This window comes from Carcharhinus amblyrhynchos, chromosome 27 (genome assembly GCF_965287045.1).
Source record: "Carcharhinus amblyrhynchos chromosome 27, sCarAmb.v2.hapA, whole genome shotgun sequence".
Classification (NCBI taxonomy): Eukaryota; Metazoa; Chordata; class Chondrichthyes; order Carcharhiniformes; family Carcharhinidae; genus Carcharhinus; species Carcharhinus amblyrhynchos.
Window position 1 is genome coordinate 36,700,716 of NC_137350.1, and position 23,410 is coordinate 36,724,125.

Below are 23,410 nucleotides of genomic sequence, written 5' to 3' on the forward strand. Positions count from 1 at the left end.
TGTAGTTACCACAATAACTTAGATATGCAATTGAGGATCACTTCACAAGCATCCATATTGGTAAGTTTGTCCGAAACTTATCATGAACCAATTAATATCCAAACTTTAAAATTTATGTCTGGGTCTTAAGATATCGCTGACTGGCCAGCATTTATTGCCCATCCCTAGTTGCCCTTGAAACTGAATGGCTTGCTAGGCCGTTTCAGAGGGCAGTTGAGAGTCAACCACAGTGCTGTGGCTCTGGAGTCACACGTAGACCAGACCAGGTAAGGATGGCAGATTTCCTTCCCTAAAAGACACTAGTGAAGCAGATGAGATTTTACGACATTGGTCATCAGTAGATTCTTAATTTCAGTTTTTTTTTATTGAAATCAAATTCCATCACCTGCTGTGGTGGGATTCAAACTTGGGTCCCAGAATATTAGCTGAGTTTCTGAATTAGAAGTCTAGCAATTACATAAATAACTGAAGCACTTAATGGATTGTACTAATAGAACACACAATGACTTACTGAAATATGATTTTTTAAAAATACTGCTGTAGTAAACGTACTCCAGGCTGTTTAAGATGCTGACTATCTAAACCCATCAGTACAGCTTCCTGAAATATATCATCATTATACTGACATTTTTTCTACAACTTCCTCCTTGAATTCCCAAGAAGCATAACTGTAACTCCAATTCTAATCAAAGAACAAAGAAAGAGCAAAGAACAGTACAGCACAGGAACAGGCCCTTCGTTCCGTCCTTCAAGCCTTGCGCCAATCATGATGCCTGCCTAACCTAAAACCATAAATCAGTTGTCATAATATTTTGCTGTATTTATGATAATGATTTTTGTGTAGTTAAATGCATAGCCAACTAGCTTCTTTACTGATAACAGTTAATCCATGTGGCTCTGTTATTTAATGGAAACATACCCATTTTAAGCAGCTACCTAGATTAAAATCGCATGACACAATAACAAGAAATCAATAGCCCATGAAAAGTTAAAGCTGAACTATGCGGCCAGTTTGTTTAATGACCATAGTATATTTGCAATTATTGAAACTGGCATTTAGGTTGCTTTAGTGTCTCCACATGAGCAAGAGTAGGGCTCTAAGGCTTCAGACCAATTGATTCTTCTAACTGCCTTTTTGGAACTAGCAATATTATTTGACATTTTGAAATTTAGCATGGCCAATCCACCTAAGAATAGTGAAATTATTTATTTTAAATGGTGAGAATTTCAAAGATGTAGGTACTCTTGCACATGAAACATATATTAAAAAAACCTACAGATGCAGAAAGCAACTAGAAAATTGAACAGTATTGCAAGAGTTTTGGTGTCCAAGAGTAAGAACATCTTGTTGCAATTATTCAGTTTGGTCCAATATATCCAAAGAAGAATTTACTTGCCTTAGAGGAAGTGAAACAAAGATGCAATAGATTTGACTCCCTAGATGAGGGGATTTCTTATGAACAGACGTTGAGTAGAATAAGCCGATACTCACTGAAGGTGAGAAGAATGAGAAGTAATCTCACTGAAACATAAAATTCTGAGAAGAATTAACAGGGTTAACGCTAACAGGCTGGAGAATCTAGAACTAGGGGACATAGTCTCAGGACCTCACATTAGAAATACTATTTGGTGGCCTCTAACAACTCCTACAAAACTTTTCTGCCCTTTGCCCTTTTATGAATCCACCCAAACTGATTCTACATCTTGATCTTCTGATCCAAGAGTCTCTTTCATTAATATACCGATCCCATCCTTTATTAACAGTACAACCCCACCTCCTTTTCTATTTTGCCTATCCTTCCTAAATGCCGAATACCCTTAAACTTGAATTTCCCAGCTTTGATCACCCTGCAGCCATGTTTCTGTGATAGCAATTAGATCATACCTAATTACTTTTATTGTATCATCAGTTCATCTACCTTGTTGTGAATGCTGTGAGAGTTCAGCTAGGTGCCTTTAATTGTCTTCTTATGTTCACAGTCTCTAACCTTAACTTCTGGCACACTCTTACGTTTGTATACTCTGTCCCTTTTGTTAAGCACTGACTGCCTCACAGCACCAGGACCTGGATCCGATTCCTGACCTGGGTCACTGTCTGCGTGGAGTTTGCCTGTTTTCCCTGTGTCTGTGTTTCCTCTGGGTGCTCCGGTTTCCTCCCGTGGTCCAAAAGATGTGCTGGTTAGGTGCATTGGTCATACCAAATTCTCCCTCAGTGTACCCAAACAAGTGCCAGAGTGTGGCGACTGGGGGATTTTCACAGTAACTTCATTAGTGTTACTGTAAGCCCACTTAGAACATAGAACACTACAGCACAAACAGGCCCTTCAGCCCACAAGTTGCGCCGATCATATCCATACCTAACAGGCCTATCTGTAACTCTCAATCCCATTACATCCCATGTACTCATCCAAAAGTCTCTTAAAAGACACCAGCGAGTTCGCCTCTACCACCACCGACGGCAGCCGATTCCACTCACTCACCACCCTCTGAGTGAAAAACTTACCCCTGACATCTCCTCTGTACCTGCTCCCCAGCACCTTAAGCCTGTGTCCTCTCGTAGCGACCATTTCAGCCCTGGGAAATAGCCTCTGAGAATCCACCCTATCTATACCTCTCAACATCTTATAAACCTCTATCAGGTCGCCTCTCAATCTTCATCTCTCCAGGGAGAAGAGACCTAGCTCCCTCAACCCATCTTCATAAGGCATGTCTCCCAATCCAGGCAACATCATTGAAAATCTCCTCTGCACCCTCTCAATAGCTTCCACATCCTTCTTGTAGTGAGGCAGCCAGAACTGTGCACAGTACTCCAAGTGGGGTCTAACAAGGGTCTTATAAAGATGCAACATTACCTCCCGACTCCTAAACTCAATCCCTCGATTAATGAAGGCTAGCACACCATACGCCTTCTTGACCTCATCCTCCACCTGCGAGGCTGATTTAAGAGTCCTATGGACCCGGACCCCAAGGTGCTTCTGCTCCTCAACACTGCTAAGTGTCCTACCCTTGATATTGTACTCCTTCATCCCATTGGACCTGCACTTGTGACACTAATAAATAAAAAACTTAACTTAAAACTTTCTTACATGTAGAATCATAGAAATGCTACAGTGCAGAAAGAGGCCATTCAGCCCATCAAGTCTGTACCAACCACCCAGGCCCTACCCCCATATATTTACCTGCTAATCCCTCTAACCTATGCATCTCACAACTCTAAGGGGCAATTTTTAGCATGGCCAATCAACCTAACCCGCACATCTTATCTGACAACCATTTCCCTTATTGCTAACCTGTTCAATATCTTCTCCGCTCTCTAGTTTATCACATCTTCCCTCACCCCACTATTTAGATCAAAGCCCTCTCTTCTGTCCTAGTTATATGACTCACCAGAATACTGATCCCTGAGGTGAAATTCATCCCAATGATACAGCTTCCAATTTCCCAATACTGATGCCAGTGCCCATGAATTGAAATCCATTTCTCCCACACCAATCTTTAAGCCACACATTTAACCATTTGCCAGAGATTATTACCTTTGTGGTTCTGCTTTCTAATTCAGTCTCTAGTTGCTCAGACTCTAAGCAAAACCTGCTTCCTAGTCCTACCTATGCCACTGGTACCATATGGACCAGAACCACTGGACCCGCCACCCCTCCTTTGCTAGTTCCTTTCCAGCCCAGAACAGATGTCCCATAATCTGGCACCGGGCAGACAACACAGCCTTCTGACCTTGCTTTTGGCAACAAAGGACTGTGTCTATCCTCTCACTGTGCTATCCCTAATACGACAACATTCCAGTTAGCTCCCACTATTGAATGGCTTCCTGTACCATGGTCAGTCTGTTCATCCAATTTGCACTACCCGCTCTCATCCTTGCTGCAAATACCTCAAAACTGTTCAACAATTGCAAGGGCTGAGGCTCCTCCATTTCTACTTGCTCAATTCCCTTACCTGCCTCCCTTGCATCAAATCCTCCTGCCCATGATCACCAATCAAAAGAGAAAACATTATCCTAAGGGGTGTGGACACCTTTTGGAACAAAGAGATGAGGTAACATTCTCCTTCCTTGATGGGTCACAGCGTCCACAGCTCAGCCTACAACTCAATAACCCAAAGCCAAAGCTCCACGAGGTGTGGAAACTTGCTGCACACATGTTTGCCCCGAATCACAACATCTTCCAGGAGCTCCCACAACTTGCAATCACAGTACGTCATCTGCCCTACCATCCTTGTTGTATCTTAATTAACTAATTATTTTCTTAATTAATTCTGAATCAAATTAATACAATCACTAACGCCACTTACTCTACTAATTTAAACCTTAATAGTCTAATAAATGTTACCAGTTCAGATTTTTAAAAACTGACTCACTAATTTCTTCCTTCGTTCTGCTAGTGTCCCAAAGTTAGGTAGGTATTTTAGGATTATTTATAAGTCCATGTTCTTTTAAAGTCCAGCTCTTACTATTAATGAACCTTACCAATACACATTACTAGTATTTATGATTCTGACTTATAATTACTACAACTTACTAGTAGTAATAAACCCTACTTTATAAAAAATGACTCCCCAGTTATTCCCTAGCTTAGACTGCCAACTCTAGAATTATCACCAAGCAAGGGGATTAACCCTGGTTCAATGAAGAGACCAGGAGTGCATACCAGGAGAAACAATAGCCATACCTAAAAGAGAAGTCAACCCGGTGAAGCTACAACAAGGAACTATGTGCATGCGAAACAGTGTAAGCAACAAATAATAGACTGAGCTAAGTAATTCAACAAACAACAGATCAGATCCAAGCTCTATAATCCGAACATATCAAGTTATGAATGGCGATAGGCTGGGGGGGGGAGGCTCCATAAATATCTCTATTTTCAATGATAGAGGAGCTCAGCACATCAGTGCAAAAAATAAGGCTGAAGTCTCCGGCCGGAAATGTTGAGTAGATGACCCATCTTGGTCTTCTCCAGAGGTCCCCAGCATCACAAATGTCAGATTTCAGCCAATTCAATTCACTCCACATGATATCAAGAAATGGCTGCTGCATGGATCCTGGTTATGGACCCTGGCAATATTCAGGCAATAGTCCTTAAGACTTGTCCTCCAGAATTTTGCCGTGCTCCTAGCCAAGCTGTTCCAGTACAACTACAACACTGGCATCTATATGGTACTGTGGAAATTGTCCAGGTTGGTCCTGTACACAAAAAGCAGGACAAGTCCAACCCAGCCAATTACTGCCACATCTGTCTACTCTTGATCATCAGTGAAGTGATAGAAGGGATCGTCATCAACAGCACTATAAAGCAGCACTTACACAACAATAACCTGCTACGGACACTCAGTTTGGTTTCTGTCAGTTATTCAGCTTCTGATCTCATTCCAGATTCTGCTTGGTTCAAACAACCAGAAAAAAGATGAACTCCAGAGGTGAGGTGACAGTGGTTGCCCTTAACCTATGACTGGGTATGACATAAGGGAACCTTAGCAAAACTGGAGTCAATGGCAATCAGGGGGAAAATCCTGTACTGGTTGGAGTCATACCTGGCAGAAATGTAAGGCATCTCAGCTCCAGAATATTACTGCAGGAGTACTTCAGGGTAGTGCGCTAGGCCCAACCATCTTTAGCTGCTTCATCATAAAGTCAGAAGTAAGGATTTTCACTGATAACAGCACAATGTTCAGCTCCAGTCACGACTCCTCAGTAACTGAAGCAGCTTGTGTCCAAATGCAACAAGACCTGGACAATATGCAGGTTTTGGGTTGACAAATGGCAAGTAAATGTTTGTGCCACACAAGTGCCAGGCACTGACCATCTCCAGCAAGCGAGAACCTAACCATCGCCCCGTGACATTCAATGGCATTACCATCACTGAATCCTGTGGCAAGTAACCCACCCAGTAGTCAGCACTGTTAACTCATAGTGCCAGGGACCCAGTTCAATTCCAGCCTTGGGTAACTGTGCAGAGTTTGCGCGTTCTCCCAGCGTCTGCATGGGTTTCCTCCTCGTGCTCCGGTTTCTTTCCACAGTCCAAAGATGTGCAGGTTAGGTGGATTTGCTATGCTAAATTGCCCCTTAGTGTCTCAAGATGTGTAGGTTAGGGGGATTAGCAGGATAAATGCATGGGGTTACAGGGATAGGACAAGGGGGTGGGTCTAGGTAGGATGCTCTATTGGAGAGTCAATGCAGGGCAGTACACTGGTTAGCACAGTTGCCTCACAGTGCCCAGATTCAATTCTGAGCTTGGGTGCCTGTGTGGAGTTTGCACATTCTCCCAGTGTCTGCATGGGTTTCCTCCAGGTGCTCCAGTTTCCTCCCACAGCCCAAAGCTGTGCACGTTAGGTGGATTGGCCATGTTAAACTGCCCCTTAGTGTCCCAAGATGTGAAGTTTAGGGGGATTAGCGCTGTAAATACGTGAGGTTATGGGGATAGGGCCTTGATAGGACACTCAGTTGGAGAGTCAGTGCAAACTTGATGGGCTGAATGGTCTTCCCTCTGCACGGTAGGGATTCTATAATTTCACTCTGATCAGGGAGGCAAAAAAAAACCCCTCTAAGTTTAGAGAAATCTCAAATGAACACTTGTCAAATTTAAATCAATAATTTAAAATAATTACACTATTTTGCTAGCTTGATTTTTAAAAACTGTGTCATTAATACAAATCCCAAACAAGTAAAATTTACAAGTCACAACTTAGTTTTAAATCACATGTTTCCAATTCACATCACAGATGCCATATTAGATAGCGATGTCATTCTTCAACACCAAGGATCATGTTAGAACATGTAGAAATTCCACAGGCAGCAGAGAAAGCACTGCTTACATACTTAGTTAGAAAGCATTTCAGCTGCCACTCCCTTTGAAGGCTTTGAAGATCAGTTACTATAAGATACTTACAGATGAGAAAAATCGATCTTAATTCATTGATCCAGAATGACAATAAATTCCTCACTGCTGTTTTTTAAACAAATGCCAAGTTTTCACCTCCATCATTCTGCCTGCTTGCCCATTCCAAGTGTTGATCACTTCCTGTGGGAAAAACTTCCTGAAACTACAAGTCAATTAGAGAGCATTTTCATTTACAGGAAGGTTGCTGGAAGGCATTATAAGTTGCCTAATCATCAAGCAAAAGCACAGCAGAGGTTATTAGAGTCTTGTCTCACCAACTGATGGAAGTTATTGAGGAAATTACAAAGCTGGTGGATAAAGTCAAGCAGACTGTATTTTAATTTTCAAAACACTTTAGTATAGTGCAGCATGAAAGTCTACTAATCAAATTACACATTTTAAGGGATTTGCAGCAGATTTTAGGATCAAAAGTGAAACAGCTATGTGTGGGGGCTGTCACTAAAGTAACCAGGGATTCATGTTCTACTAATGATCTAGATTATGGCAACAGAGAATAGTCTACATGTTTTTTGATAATGCAAAACATGTACAGGAATTAGGGCATTAGACAAAGTTAATTGTCTGCAAGGCATATGTAGATGCTTTGGGGATATGAAAAGTATATGGCAGTGCCTTTCAATGTAGACAAGTGCAGCATGATGCATTTCTGTCAAAATATTCTAAACATATATAGACCCTTCAGGGTTACTTAGGAGGTGAAGTGGCAGGAAGTCCTATAAGTTCATAAAACACTGAAGGTAAATCGCAGTGTGCTGAGGCTACTAAAAATAAATATGCTATTAGTGTATATCTCAGGCAACATAATTTAAAGCAAGTACATTTCTTATTTAATACAAAGGAAGTACATGTCATGGTCCATGCACTTCAAGAATATAGAGCCCAGTTTTATCCCTTTAAAGGCATGGAAGAAGATCCAGAGGGGAGCCTCTCAAAACATACCTAATTTAAGGACTTAATTATCTGAATAGACTTTGGTAATTGAGGCTTTTAAAATCAATGGGGATTTGATTCTGTCTGTGCAGCCAGGCTATTCGAATTAGATAGGTATGGTTTGGAATGGGCCATTGAGAGGCAATCAGTAAAGTCACAAAACCTCATTTATCCAATTAAAGTAGATGCTAAGAAGCACTTCTTTTCACAAGTTGATAGCCCCTCAAATAGGTTACATTTCTGGAGGAATTCGAAAAGAAGTTGGGTGAGTTCCTGCTAGCAGAAGACGTCTTATGGAAGGTTAATTAGGTTTCCTTGGACCTGTGATATCAGTCACTGGAGTCTCCCAGAGCTTGTTTGATAGCTAACAGAAGTTACAGAGTTTTTTCACTATTCTTTCCCAAGACTACCTGAGTGTGAGTGCTTGTAGGATGCACTAGGGCAGATTCTACAGGTCCGCTAATCATGAAACACAATGGCCCGTAGAATTGGGAATCGGTAGGAACATGGGTTTTGTACTGATCCCGGCCAGAGCAGCAGGAACCCGATGCCTATTCAAAGCCACACCTAAGTCTTATGAGGAAAGGCTGAGGGACTTGAGGTTGTTTTCATTAGAGAGAAGGTTAAGAGGTTAATTGAGGCACGCAAGATGATCAGAGGATTAGATAGGGTGGACAGTGAGAGCCTTTTTCCTCGAATGGTGATGACTAACATGAGGGGACATAGCTTTAAATTGAGGGGTGATAATTATAGGATGGATGTCAGAGGTAGGTTCTTTACTCAGGGGGTAGTAAGGGTGTGGAATGCCCTGCCTGCAGCAGTTGTGGACTCGCCAACTTTAACGGCTTTCAAATGGTCACCAGATAGGCATATGGATAATATTGGAATAGTTTACGTTAGAGGGTCATTAGATTGGTTCCACTGGTCGGTGAAACATCGAGGGCCGAAGGGCCTGTTTTGCGCTGTAATGTTCTATGTTCTAAGTGTAATTAGCGATCTTGCAGCCCAAGGCACATGAGCCTTACTACTCACCTGCCTCCTTGGTGGGATCTGCTGCAGGTGGGCTTTGACACAGGTCCTCACAAGTGAGGATTTGGCATGTTGAACTCTGACGGGCGAGGATGCACCACCAAATCTTAGTAATGAGAGGCATCCTCCTCCTTCCTCACACCATGCAGCCAAGAGGTTTATCTGGTCCGACCCCCCCCCCACCACTCAGGCTCTCTTCCCCCTCAGACCACCCACGCAGGCTCCCTTGCCCCTCAGACCCCCTCCCCTCTAGACTGCCCCCATTCAGATCCCCCCTCCCTCTCAGACCCTCTTACTCAACTCTCCTCCCCCATCAGGGATTTGATGGTCATCCTTGACCCTCAGCGTCCAACATGTCAAATCCTTGTTCCAGGGGCTCAAGAAGGTAGGTCCAGTAGCCATTTGCCCCTCTAAAAGTCTAATGATGACCATGAAACCATTATCGATTGTTATAAAAACCCAACTGCTTTGCTACTGTCCTTACCTAGTCAGCCCTACATGTGACTCCAGACTCCCAGAAATATGGTTGACTCGTAAATGCCCAGTTGTATTCAACCACTATGAAGAAAACGCTAAGGAACGAAGCCAGGCAGACCACTAGGCATTGACCTAGGTATCTAGAATGACAATGGCAAATCCAATCCTGTCAACCCTGCAAAGTCCTTCTTACAAACATCTCTGGATGTGGGACTTCAATGTCCATCACCAAAAGTGGCTCTTGGTCTGTGGACCACCACTGATCAAGCTGACCCGGTCCTAAAGACTAGACTAGGGCTACTGCAAGTGGCAAGGGAACCAACGAGAGGGAAAAACATACTTGACCTTATCCTCACCAACCTGCCTGCCACAGGTACATCTGCTCATTATAGAACTGGTAGGAATGACCACAGTAAAAAGTCTGACAACACCAGGTTTTAGTCCAACCTATTTATTTGATAATATACTCGCAAGCTTTCGGGTTAGCCCCTTCGTCAGGTGAATGGAGAGTTCTGGCCTCAGACAGAGCATATAAAGCACAGACAGTTTAGAGATTACTGATTAGAATGCGAATCCTTACACCTAACCTGCTGTTCAAGACCTGAAGTGGCTGATAATGTGAGTGGAAGGAGCACTGATCACAGTTTAAAGAGATGTGTATTGTCTCCAGACAGTACAGTAAGTGAGGTTTTGCAAACCCAGGCAAGTCACGGGGGTTACAGATAGTGCGACATGAACCCAAGATCCCTGTTGAGACCGTCCTCATGTGTGCGGAACTTGGCTATCTTGGGTTCTTGGGTTCATGTCGCACTATCTGTAACCCCCGTGACTTGCCTGGGTTTGCAAAACCTCACTTACTGTACTGTCTGGAGACAATACACATCTCTTTAAACTGTGATCAGTGCTCCTTCCACTCACATTATCAGCCACTTCAGGTCTTGAACAGCAGGTTAGGTGTAAGGATTCGCATTCTAATCAGTAATCTCTAAACTGTCTGTGCTTTATATGCTCTGTCTGAGGCCAGAACTCTCCATTCACCTGACGAAGGGGCTAACCCGAAAGCTTGCGAGTATATTATCAAATAAATAGGTTGGACTAAAACCTGGTGTTGTCAGACTTTTTACTGTGTTTACGCCAGTCCAACGCCGGCATACCCACATCAGGAATGACCACCGCATAGTTCTTGTGGAGACGAAGTCCTGTATTCACAGTGAGGATATTCTTGATTGTGTTGTGTGGCACTTACCACCGTGCTAAATGGGATAGACTTCAAACAGATCTAACAACTCAGGACTGGACATCCATGAGGCACTGTGGGCCATCAGCGGCAGTGGCAGCAGTAGCAGAATTGTACCTACGCCTCAGGAACTATAGCACTTCAAGATGGCAGCTCACCACTAACTTCTGAAAGGCAACCAGGGAGGGGCAGTATAAGCATAGACAGATGAGAGGAATTTCTTCTCTCAAAAGGTAGTAAATCTGTGGAATTCTTCACCGCAGAGTTCTGTAGACGTTGGGTCATTAAGTACATTCAAGGCAGAGATAAACAAAATTTTTAATCAGTAAGGGAATCAAGACTAATGGTGAATTGAGGATTATCACGTCAGATCGGTCATGATTTCACTGAATGGCGGAGCAGTCTCGATGGCTGAATGGCTTACTTCTGCTCCTATATCTTATGGTCTTATGGATTCTTAATGCCATCCATTTTCTTCATAGAACAAGAATTACCCAATGTCAACACAGAACATTCTAAGAGTATTCTCATCATTTTCTTTCAAAGCAACCAGTTAGATAAAGGAACAAAGAACCCTTTCCCCAATAGGGCAATGGTGTCTTGTATCCATCACTGCTAGGAAATAAATTCTGTGAAATAACATCATATCCATATTACTAACATTGTGTGAAAAAATATTCAAAATAAGAAAATAAGTGAATTCACTATTTGATTAATTTTCCTTCGGGGGATATTACAGTACAAAGAGGAATCAAAACTTAAGCTGTTCTTTGAATGCCTCTTAAAAATAATCAATTTCCTCTTTAAAAAAGTGGGCACACTGAGGTTCAACTAGGTTATTGATAATCCAGTTTAGCAGAAATCAATTCTGAAACAATGGAACTACACTTACAAGTCATCATTGACTTTCATTTTGTTCTTTCTCTCTTCTCCTCCCCTCCCCTCCCACTGTTTCTCTGTCAAAATTTCTTAGATCTTTAATATTTTCTAGATTTGATAACAGATCACTAACCTGCAACATAACTATTTTTCTCTTTCCACAGCACTGCCTAGCCAACTGAGGATTTCCAGCACTCTCTGTTTTAATTTCACATTTCTAGCACCTGCATTTTTTTGTTTCTGTGACACAGATACTCAGTTTCATTTGGAGAATGCACTCCCACAATCTCCCTACATTCCTGTAGGACTCTAGATCTGCTACCAGTATTCCAATCTCCTTTGTAAACTTTCTAAACACTAAATTTCTTCGTTGTTCGTTGCATTATTACGTAGCGCAATGAACCAGCTCATTGCATGTCTGCAGGCCTAAAGTTCACATCTTATTTTTTAACCTGAAACAAACATTTATATTATCCAATTCCCTGAAGCAGAAAAGGCAAGTGGAAACAGAAAATCTGGAGGCACTTGGCTTGTTGGGCAGACAAGGCAAGGCAGTATTAAGACTTACAACAGTTTTAAGGTCATCAACCTGGAACATTAATCCACCTTTCTCACTTCACAGATGATGCCTGACTTACTGAGTAATTCAGGCATTTTCTATTTTTATTTCCGATTTCCAACATCTGCAGTATCTTGCTTTTCCCTCCAAGAAAAACACATCTGGTCTTCTGCAGATGTGATGTGATGTGATGTGGATGTGCCGGCATTGGACTGGGGTAAACACTGCAGATGACCATCTTCCCATGTCAATGTATTTAGATAGTCATTAACAGAAGTTAAAGATGAACAAATGAAACAAATACAATAATTACATGTTCCCTATGTGACAATGTATGAAATATCAATGCTAACATTGCTACAAAGTAAATTTAACACATGGTTTCATATTTGAGAAGCTGCACACTGCTGCAGAAAAGTGAATGGAGTTACATAGAAACACTACAGCACAGAAAGAGGTCATTTGGCCCATCAAGGCTGCACCAACCACAATCCCACCCAGGCCCTACCCCCATACCCCTACGTATTTACCCGCTAATCCCTCTGACCTATGCATTTCAGGACACTAAGGGCAATTTTTAAGCACGGCCAATCAACCTAACCCGCACATTTTTGGACTGTGGGAGAAAACCAGAGCACCGGAGGAAACCCATGCAAACATGAGGAGAATGTGCAAATTCCACACAGACAGTGACCCAAGCCAGGAATCGAATCCAGGTGCCTGGAGCTACGAAGCAGCAGTGCTAACCACTGTGCTACCATGCTGCACAGTTGAGAAAAGAACTGTTCATCCAAAAAAGTCAAACTTTAATCATCATGCAGGTTATGTTAGTGTTATATATTGTAATATATTAGAACATTTCACATTACATAAAGCTCAGGATCTGAATTGTTTTTAGTAGATTAATTTCCAGCTACGCTGTTTTCCAGGCAAGAAAACAAATTCAGTTCGGGCATAATTCAGCATTTTCCAGGCCCATCTCAGACACTCCATTCACAGCAGTGCCAGGGTCAACTTTTTAAAATTTTCAACTCTTTCTGTCCCATGATAATTGAACCCAGAAGCCTCAAATACATCTTAATATAAATTACAATTTGCTGCACAAAACAGGGATTGCAGGTGAGTGAAGTGCAGCGAGATCTATGTTTTCTAATACATGAAACACAAAAAGCTAGCAGGCACGTCCATCAAGTGGTGGAAAAGGCAAAACGCATTTTGGCCTTTATTGCAAAGGGATTAATGTTTAAAAATAGGGAAGTTTTGTGCAATTGTACAGAGTTGGTGAGGCTTCACTTGGAATATTGTGTACTGTTTTGGGCCCCTTACCCCAAAAAAGGATATAGTAACATTGGAGGCAGTCCAAAGGAGATTCACCAGGCTAATTCCTGGGAGAGAGGGTCATTCTATCAAGTCTGGGTCTGTACCCCTTGGAGTTTAGAAGAATGAGGGTGATCTTATTTAAGCATATAAGATCCTGAGGGGGGCTTGACAAGGTAAGTGGTGAGATGTTTTCTCTACTGGGAGAGTCTCCAACAAGGGGGCATTGCTACAAGATAAAATGGCCGAGCATCGAAAACTAAGCTGCCTAGGAATTTTTTCACATAGAGGGTGGTGAATCTCTGGAATTCTCTGCCCCAAAGGGTGTGAAGACAAAATCATGAGAAGTATTTAAAGTGGAGGTGGCTAAATATTTGGGGAAAAAAATCGAGGAGTAGAGGACGATTGGGAAATGGCACAGAAAAGGATTGAGACCAACACAGATCAGCCATGATCATATTGAATGGTAGGACAGGCTTGTAGGGCCTACTCCTGCTTCTATTTCTTGTGTTCTTGTGTGCACAAAATCCTGATTCTTTACTAATTTCCATTGATAAACACAGAGTATGCATCCTGAAGTATCCCATGCCTAAGACATGGTATTAATTTTATCCACGTCGACAGAATGAAAGACCTGATGAAGCCCAAACAGAGTCATAAGAAATAGGAGCAGGAGTAGGCCATCTAGCCCCTCGAGCCTGCCCCGCCATTCAATAAGATCATGGCTGATCTGTCGTGGCTCAGTTCCACATTCCCGCCCTCTCCCCATAACCCTTAATCCCCTCTCTTATCAAAAACCTATCAACCCGCGTCTTAAAAATATTCAGCGAGGCAGCCTCCACCACTTCAACGGGCAGAGAATTCCAGAGATTCACCACCCTTTGAATGAAGAAGTTCCTCCTCAACTCCGTTCTAAACCACCCCCCCCTTTATCTTGAGGTTGTGCCCTCTAGTCCTACTGTCCTTTCTGAACGGGAAGAGCCTCTCCACCTCTATCCTATCCATCCCATTCAACATCTTATATGTCTCATTGAGATCTCCCCTCATTCTTCTAAACTCTAACAAGTACAAGCCTAGTTTATTCAACCTCTCCTCATAGTTCAACCCCCTCAACTCCGGAATCAGCCTAGTAAACCTCCTCTGCACTCCCTCCAAGGCCAAAATATCCTTGCGTAAGTGCGGCGACTAAAACTGCACACAGTACTCCAGCTGCGGCCTCACCAGTGCCCTATACAGCTGCAGCAAGACCTCCCTACTTTTATATTCAATCCCCCTCGCTATGAAGGCCAGCATCCCATTAGCCTTCCTGACCACCTGCTGCACCTGCAGGCTGGGTTTTTGCGACTCATGCACAAGGACCCCGAGGTCCCTCTGCACCATCGCCTGCTGCAGTTTTTCGCCACGTAAGTAATAGTCCTTCCTACCATTATTTCTACCAAAGTGGACAACCTCACATTTGCCAACATTAAATTCCATTTGCCAGTTCCTGGCCCATTCGCCCAGCCTATCTAGATCCTTCTGCAGACTCTCCACACCCTCCGCACAACTTGCCGTTCCACCAATCTTGGTGTCATCAGCAAATTTCAACACCATACACTCGGTTCCCTCCTCCAGATCATCTATATAAATGGTAAATAGCTGAGGCCCCAGCACCGACCCCTGAGACTTTCTGGTTCTGGTTCTGAGTCTGGCACAAAATTGAATGAGCTACCCACCCTGTATCAAATAAACCGGCATATTTATAAATAAAGGACGTTAGATGGTGATCCATATACTTTGATATCCTAAGTTGTCTGATCCGCATGCCTACAATGCAGACTGTGAAATGTATGTTTTTCCTCCACTCCAGATTGTTTTGGCTAATGGTCCTTGGTGCAATTACAGGATCCAGTGATGTGCACATATGAAGAATTGTTGTTTTGCAAATTTTGCAATGCAGAATCATATTTTTAAAAATGAGTTTTACAAATGCAGACTATCAAACAATAATTATTTCGTATCAAAAACGTTAGATGGTACGTGGGAAAGTAGAGAAGGGATGTGTTCCAAATCAGGTCCTCTTTGGTAAGAATACCAGAAGCTGTAGAGGGGCTAAGGAATTTAGGTTTCCACTTAAGCAAATCCTTAAAAGCTAGTGCACAAAGGCAAAAAGTAATCAAAAAAGGATAAAAATCTAATTCGAAGTAGTAGAAACATAATGGCATAAGAGGACAACAACCAGCCCAACAATTCCAGGCCATCTCTGAGGAACAATTCAATCAGTGCTATCCTCCTGCTCTACCCATGTACAAAATTTATTTCCCTCAAGTGCCCAACTAATTTCCTTTTGAAATCATTCATCATCTTCACTCCACCACCCTCAAAAGCAGGAAGTAATTAACATTTACTACATAAAAAAAGTTCTTCCTTACATCCCCGTGTATCTCCTGCCCTAAACCTCAAACGTGTCTCTAGCCCCTGATCCCAGCTAATGGGATCAGCATTTCTTTGTCCATCTTCTCTAAACCAGTCATAATTTTGTACATCTCTCTTGTCTCAATTTTCTTTGCTCCAACAAGAACAACACCAGCTTTTCAAAATCAACCTTGTGGCCAAGATCCCTCTAGCCTGCTTCATTCAGGTACATCTTACCAAAGATTCTCAAGGATCCTTGCATCATTCCTGAACTGTGATGATTGAAACTGGACACAGTATGATGGAATATTAGCCTCTATCTAAAGGGGGTTGGAATTATAACAGCGCTTACACAATGTTAAATTATGAGAACAAGCTGAATAAACTTGGTTTTTATCTCCTAGTGTTTTGAAGGTCAATGGGTGATCAAATTCATTTGTTTAAAAATTATAAAAAGGAATTGATATTATAGGTACAAGAGAACTACTTCCCTTGGTGGAGGAATTCAGAACAAAGAGGCACAATATTAAAATTAAAACTCAGCCAATTAGAAATGACACCTGAAAGCACATTTTCACTCACAAAAATGTAGTAAATTCTGTAACCCTCTCCTCCACAAGCCTGGAAATGACAAGTCAACTTAAATTTTCAAGATGGTTTTTTTTTGTCAGACAAGGGTATGAACAGATATGGACCAAAGGCAGATAGAAACTACAGATGATACATAATCTAAATGAATGACAGAAGATACTCATGGGGCTGAATGGGCTACTATTCCAATGATCCCATGGAAAACACAGACCAGTTTAGATTACAAACAATACATGTTTATGTTGCATCAGTATTTCACAAGGTTGCTTTCATGATTTAATCTGAGAACAAGTAGTACAAGAGCCTATGCTGTAGACTAAATACCATTGTGGTTTGCTGCTTTGATCACAAATTGATTGCAAACCTTAGCTGTTAAAGAATTAATAATTTAAAGCCAGAGCATCTTTATGTAACCTTTTGTTACCTGAAGAGAAAAAAAGTATTTGCATTAATATGACACTTTTCATGACTTTAAGATGACTTAAAATTACTTTATATGCAATTAAATGCCATTGAAACATAAGCACTGTTGTACTGCAGGAAAGGCCTCGTAAGCATCAACATTAAATATTCTCTCCATTGAAAATTATGATCTGTGAAGGAATTGAAAGAGGAGTTCACAGGACTAACATTTAAAGTGTATGTTCAAAATACTTTTTAAAAATTCTTTCATGGGAAGTGAGCTTCATTGACAAGACCAGCATTTGTTTCCCATCTTAATTTCCACCTCTCGTACTGCTTTAGTCCAATGAATGCAGATACACCCACAGTAGGAAGAGAATTCTAAGATTTTGATCCAGTGACAGTGGAGCACCGGGGATAGGATTCCAAATGAGGATGGTGTGTGGCTTAGAGAAAAACTTGCAGATGGTGGTGTCCCCATGCACTAGCTGTCCTTGTCCTAGGTGACAGGGTTTGGAAGGTGCTGCCAAAGGAACATGGATGAATTGCTGCACTGCAATTTGTAAATAGTGCACACTGCTGCTGCTGCTTCTCAGTGGTGGCAAGAGTGAATGATTAAGGTTGTGGGTTCGTCCTTGATGGTGTCCTGCTTCTCGAACAATACTGGATCATCACTCATTCGGCAAAAGAAGTGTATTCACTAATGTACCTAGCTTGTCCCTTGTAGATGATGGACAGGTTTTGGGAATTAGGTGGTGAGTTAGAACATAGAACATAGAACATAGAACATTACAGCGCAGAACAGGCCCTTCGGCCCACGATGTTGCGCCGACCAGTTAAAAAAAAACAATGACCCACTAATCTAAACCAATCCCTTTTCGTCCATAAACCTATCCACGGATCTCTTAAACGCCCCCAAACTAGGCGCATTTACAACCGCAGCAGGCAGGGCATTCCAATCCCTCACCACCCTCTGGGTAAAGAACCTACCCCTGACATCCGTCCTATAACTACCCCCCCTTAATTTAAAGCCATGCCCCCTCGTGCTAGCTTTCTCCATCTGAGGAAAAAGGCTATCACTATCCACCCTATCTAAACCTCTAATCATCTTATATGTTTCAATAAGATCCCCTCTTAGCCGCCTTCTTTCTAGCGAAAACAACCCCAAATCCCTCAGTCTCTCCTCATAGGACCTCCCCTCCATACCAGGCAACATCCTGGTAAACCTCCTCTGCATCCTCTCCAAAGCCTCCACATCCTTCCTGTAATGTGGGGACCAGAACTGCACACAGTACTCCAAGTGCGGCCGCACCAGAGTTGTGTACAGTTGCAACATGACGCTGCGACTCCTAAATTCAATCCCCCCACCAATAAACGCCAAGACACCGTATGCCTTCTTAACAACCTTATCTACTTGATTCCCAACTTTCAGGGATCTATGTACACATACACCTAGATCCCTCTGTTCATCCACACTACTCAAAGTCCTCCCGTTAGCCCTATACTCAACACATCTGTTATTCCTACCAAAGTGAATCACCTGACACTTCTCCGCATTAAACTCCATCCGTCACCTCTCGGCCCAGCTCTGCAACCTGTCTAAGTCTCCCTGCAAACTATGACACCCTTCCTCACAATCTACCACACCTCCGACTTTGGTGTCATCAGCAAATTTACTAATCCACCCAGCTATACCCTCATCCAGATCATTAATAAAAATTACAAACAGCAGTGGCCCCAAAACAGATCCCTGAGGCACACCACTCGTAACTGAACTCCATGACAAATATTTACCATCAACCACCACCCTCTGTCTCCTATCTGCTAGCCAATTCCTGATCCAATTTCCTAGACTACCCTCAATCCCATACATCTGCATTTTCTGCAGAAGCCTACCATGGTGAACCTTATCAAATGCCTTACTAAAATCCATATATACCACGTCAACTGCCTTACCCCCATCCACCTCTTTGGTTACTCGCTGCACCAGCTTCTGACCTGCTCCTATAGCCATAGTATTTATATGGCTGGTCCAGTTTAATTTCTGGTAAAGGAAGGAAAGTCATTGATGAAGCAGATGAAGATGATTTGGCCCAGTTCACTGAGGAACTCCTGCAGTAATATTCACCAACAGCAGGATTCTCTGGTCCTGCTGCTGTCTGGCGGCATGACTAGAGAGTCCTGCCACCAGCAAACAACCAGAGAATTTACCCTAAATTTCACATAAAATCATTGTTTTTAAACTATTAATTTGACAAAGCACAAGAAAATATATTTTTTTTAAATCACAAATTGGGAAGTAAACTAGGTTGCTAAGTAGATGGTTACAGTGCTGTGTTACAATAAAACTTTTATAAAGTTGGGTAGCAGTTGTATAGTGGTTATGTTACTAGACTAGTAATACAACGGCTTGGGTTATGTCGAAATGGAGCGCAGAATTTAATGCCCTCCATTAAGAAGTTTGGAAACAGAGGAATTTAATCTTCTGAGAGGATGCCAGATGGGTTTGTCTTCCTGCACTCTGCTAATTGAGGCCCTAAGTATCTGCTCTTAGGGGGTAGGATTTCTGACCTCAGGATCCTTGATCCTGGCGAAAGCACGTCAAAGGCCACTTAGAGCCATAGAGTCATTGAGATGTACAGCATGGAAACAGGCCCTTCGGCCCAAGTTGTCCATGTTGCCCTTTTGTTTTTAAAACCCCTAAGCTAATCCCAATTGCCCGCATTTGACCCATATGCCTCTATACCCATCTTACCCATGTAACTATCTAAATGCTTTTTAAAAGACAAAAATTATACCCGCCTCTACTACTACTTCTGGCAGCTTGTTCCAGACACTCACCATCCTCTGTGTGAAAAAAATGCTCCTTTGGACACTTTTTGTATCTCTCCACTCTCATCTTAAACCTATATCCTCTAGTTTTAGACTCCCCTACTTTTGGAAAAAGATATTGACTATCCAGCTGATCTATGCCCCTCGTTATTTTATAGACCTCCAACAGGTCACCCTTCAGCCTCCTATGCTCCAGAGAAAAAAGTCCCAGTTTATCCAGCCTCTCCTTATAACTCAATCCATCAAGTCCCGGTAGCATCCTAGTAAATCTTTTCTGCACTCTTTCTGTTTAATATCCTTTCTATAATATGATTACCAGAATTGCACACAGTATTCCAAGTGTGGTCTTACCAATGTCTTGTACAACCTCAACAAGACATTCTAACTCCTGTATTCAATGTTCTGACCGATGAAACCAAGCATGCCGAATGCCTTCTTCACTACTTTGTCCACCTGTGACTCTGCTTTCAAGGAGCTATGAGCATGTACCCCTAGATCTTAAGTCCCTGATTGGCACTTAATGCCATGACCCTTCCCAAAAGGGGTGGCAGGGCTCTCTCCCATCATTTATCTAAAATTCCACCCTGGAAGTTTGAAACTTTGAAACTTTGAATTCAATTCAGAAAAGCTGGAAATAAATCTGGAAGCAAAAATTTATGAAAATATCTTCATGATTTTTTATTTAACTGATCATTCTTGGGCCAGGGTAGGATGGGATTGGGGCGGCTAGAAGGTCAGCATGTATTGCTCATTGCAATGTGCTCAGAGAAAGTATAGTTGACCTTCTCCTCGAACCACTGCAGTCATCGGGGTGGTTTACTATGACTAAATGGCTTACTAGGCCATTTTAAAGGTCAGTCACATTGGTGTCAGCCTCAAGTCACATATCAACCAGACGAGGTAATAGAAAGTTCATGCTGATACAGGAAAAAGTATTTTTTTCCAAAACTGAATTTGAAATCTCAAACTAGGATTTGAATACTCATTTGCTAGATTAAAAGCTTATCGACATAACCCACTGCATCACTGTATACAGAAAGAACTATGGAATACATTTACCTCCTGATGTACAAGTTGAATATAAAGTAGGCCCATTAACTACTGTTTCTCCAGAAGTACATATTATGAACATTTCAAATTTCTGAAGTTCTGGATGATGCGATTTAAACTCAGCACTGACTTCACCCTGCAGCCTTGTATTACAGCTATTGATATGGCAAGAAGAATAAGTCTGTAGTGTGTACATAAAAGTATCCTGCTTATGAAATAAACTTCTAGTGTGAAAATCTGAATGTCTTCATAATAAATGCTTTATTCTAGAATAAGAGAATTCTAACTACAACTATTATTAAAAGCACACTAAAGGATTCCGTGGTATAGTGAGATATGCTATTCAAATGTGCTGAGGCATCAGCACATACTTGATGGGCTGAATGACCACCTTTTGTGTTGTCACTATTCTACAATGAGGACATAGATCAACACTCAAACATATTTTCTTAATCAACTAATTGAGCTCTGCATGTATTTTAATGAGCTATTAGTAGCACGAGAGAGCAGTTAGAGTGACAAACTGTAAGAGTTTTATGAGCCAGACATTGTTGTTGGTGCGGGTTTATACAAAGAATTGGCTGCACTTGTATTCCATTAAAGATTTCCTGAGGCAATGCAACACAAGGAAATTAAATCTTTTTCTCCTACACATAAAAGCAAAGAATTTACAGCTTTCAAACCAAACACCTTACCAGCAACTCCTCCTCTTCCCAAACAGGAAAGCTGTGCTTTCTTTTGACAGCTGAGATATCACTGTCCCTCTCTTTCCTGGGATTTATCTCCGAGGTCACATTCCTCAAAGCAGCTAACCAAATGCAGCAGGGCTCAGGAGAACTGCAGTCAATCCCTACTGGTCTTTCCCAATTCCAGTGTTTGTAGATCAAGCCTGGGCTGCAGGCAGCTTTTCCAGCGCTGGACATACTTTCACAGATAATTCTGTGTCTGCTTGTTAGTTCACTATAATCCAACTAGAAAAGCAACTTCCAACCCACATGAATGTGATCTTTTTGGAAGTGGTTGTCATTAGTTCAAGATTCTGATTTCCAAATGTCACATAACGAAATGTTCATCTGGTAGCTAGGACAGTGCAGGATTCAGCATATTCTTCCTCATTCCTATCATTCATATCAACAGTGAACCCAAATATATTCCAAACACGGTTAACAGTTATGCTGCAGGGCATGACTCCAGACTGCCAGGCACAATCTCTGTAACTGGAAAGTCAGACAGTCAAACGTAAACTGAAAACTTAGACAGCAGCCCTGAACACTCCCCTGTACACCACATACTGTGAACCAGCAGCTGTTCCAGGCTGTTAGCCCCAACCACTGACCTCTGACCCTAGTCACCAGCTGACGCTCACAGGAGACTATTGGAAGTTTCAAATTGCTGCAAATTCTATCACATGCCAGAGTAAACTGAGTAAACTAAGCAGTTAAACAAATATGTTACACTCAACTTCTCTGTTTTAAAAAAGACTTGTGGGTTTGGCTGCTCTCTTTTAGATAAACACATGATGTCACTTTTCTGCACAAAGTTCCCTTTCAAGAACTGAGATGAGCTAATTGGTTAAAAGACAATCAAACCTGACTTCTGATTCCAAACAAATTCTCATTAACAGTTTAGCAACTGAAGAATATCTCAATCCTGACCTCAAGGAAAGTTTACATTTAATTTTTTAAATACAATTTTCCAAATACACAAATTTAAAAGATTAAGATAAGCTATGTATAATACACATGGCATAGAAATGTACACAAAGGACTGATTTACAAAACTTTACAAGATTTTCTTCACTATGCAACTGCACTTAGGGTGCACCTCACTTGCTAAATGTTATGATGTTTTGTTAAAGCATAGGCACATTCACAACATAAAATAACGTATTCTACATGGAAAGGATGTTGAGAACAAGGTTGAAGCGCTTGGTTGTTTGGGATAGTTTTAAAGGAGACTTCTTAAATTAAGGATGGGAGTTCTAGGGAAAAACTTCTTCAGGAATGGGAATGGTAGCTAAAAGAACCATCATCAATTAAATGGGACAGAAGAACATGAAGTAAACAGTAACACTGCTGCTTCACACCACCAGAGACCCAGATTTTATTCCAGTCTTGAGTGACCACTGTGTGAAGTTTGTACGTTTTCCCCTTCTCCCTGTGGGTTCCCTCCCGGTGTTCCAGTTTCCTTCCACAACCCAAAGATGTGGAGGTGGATTAGCCATGGCAAATGTGTGGGATTATGGAGATAGGGCAGAGAGTCAGTACAAACTTGATAGACCAAATAGCCTCCTCCTGTATTGTAAAGATTCTGTGGTCCTATGCTTCTAATGAGATGACAAGATTTTGTGCCTTTTGGGAGGGTAGCTGGGAAGACAATAAAATCATGCTCAGGGTCATGTTGATACCAGGAGAACGCAGGATAGCTTTGGTGCTGCCAGCATTAGGCCAAAATGAATTTTGGCTCATTCAGGTCTGAAAAGCCAGACAGACAACTATACAATGTAATACCCACCTTTGGATCATCTTTCCATAGGTAGTATTGTCACTGGACAAGTAATTCAGAGGCCCAGGGTAATGCTCTGGGGACTGCGGTCCCAATCTCACCACAGCAGGCAGTAAAATTTGCATTCAATAAAAATCTGGAATCGCATCTAATGATGACCATCAAAGCATTGTCAATTGTTGATTCACAAAGGAAATCTGGCCATACCTAGTCTGGTTTACATGTGACTCCAAGCCCACAGCAATGTGGATGATTCTTAACTGCCCTCTGAAATGGCCAAAAAAGCACTTGTTTCCAGAA

General features: G+C 41.9%; 1 protein-coding gene across 1 annotated transcript in view; it reads right to left on the reverse strand.

The window, feature by feature from the left end:
• The window catches only part of LOC145359205 (rho GTPase-activating protein 23-like), a 241,368-nt gene extending 219,520 nt beyond the window's left edge, over positions 1–21,848 (reverse strand). The window contains exon 1 of the mRNA XM_080213675.1: positions 21,301–21,848. Within this exon, the coding sequence (XP_080069801.1) occupies positions 21,301–21,528 (228 nt within the window). The 5' untranslated portion in view covers positions 21,529–21,848. The remainder of the gene's footprint in view (positions 1–21,300) is intronic.
• Between the last annotated feature and the right edge of the window lie 1,562 nt (positions 21,849–23,410).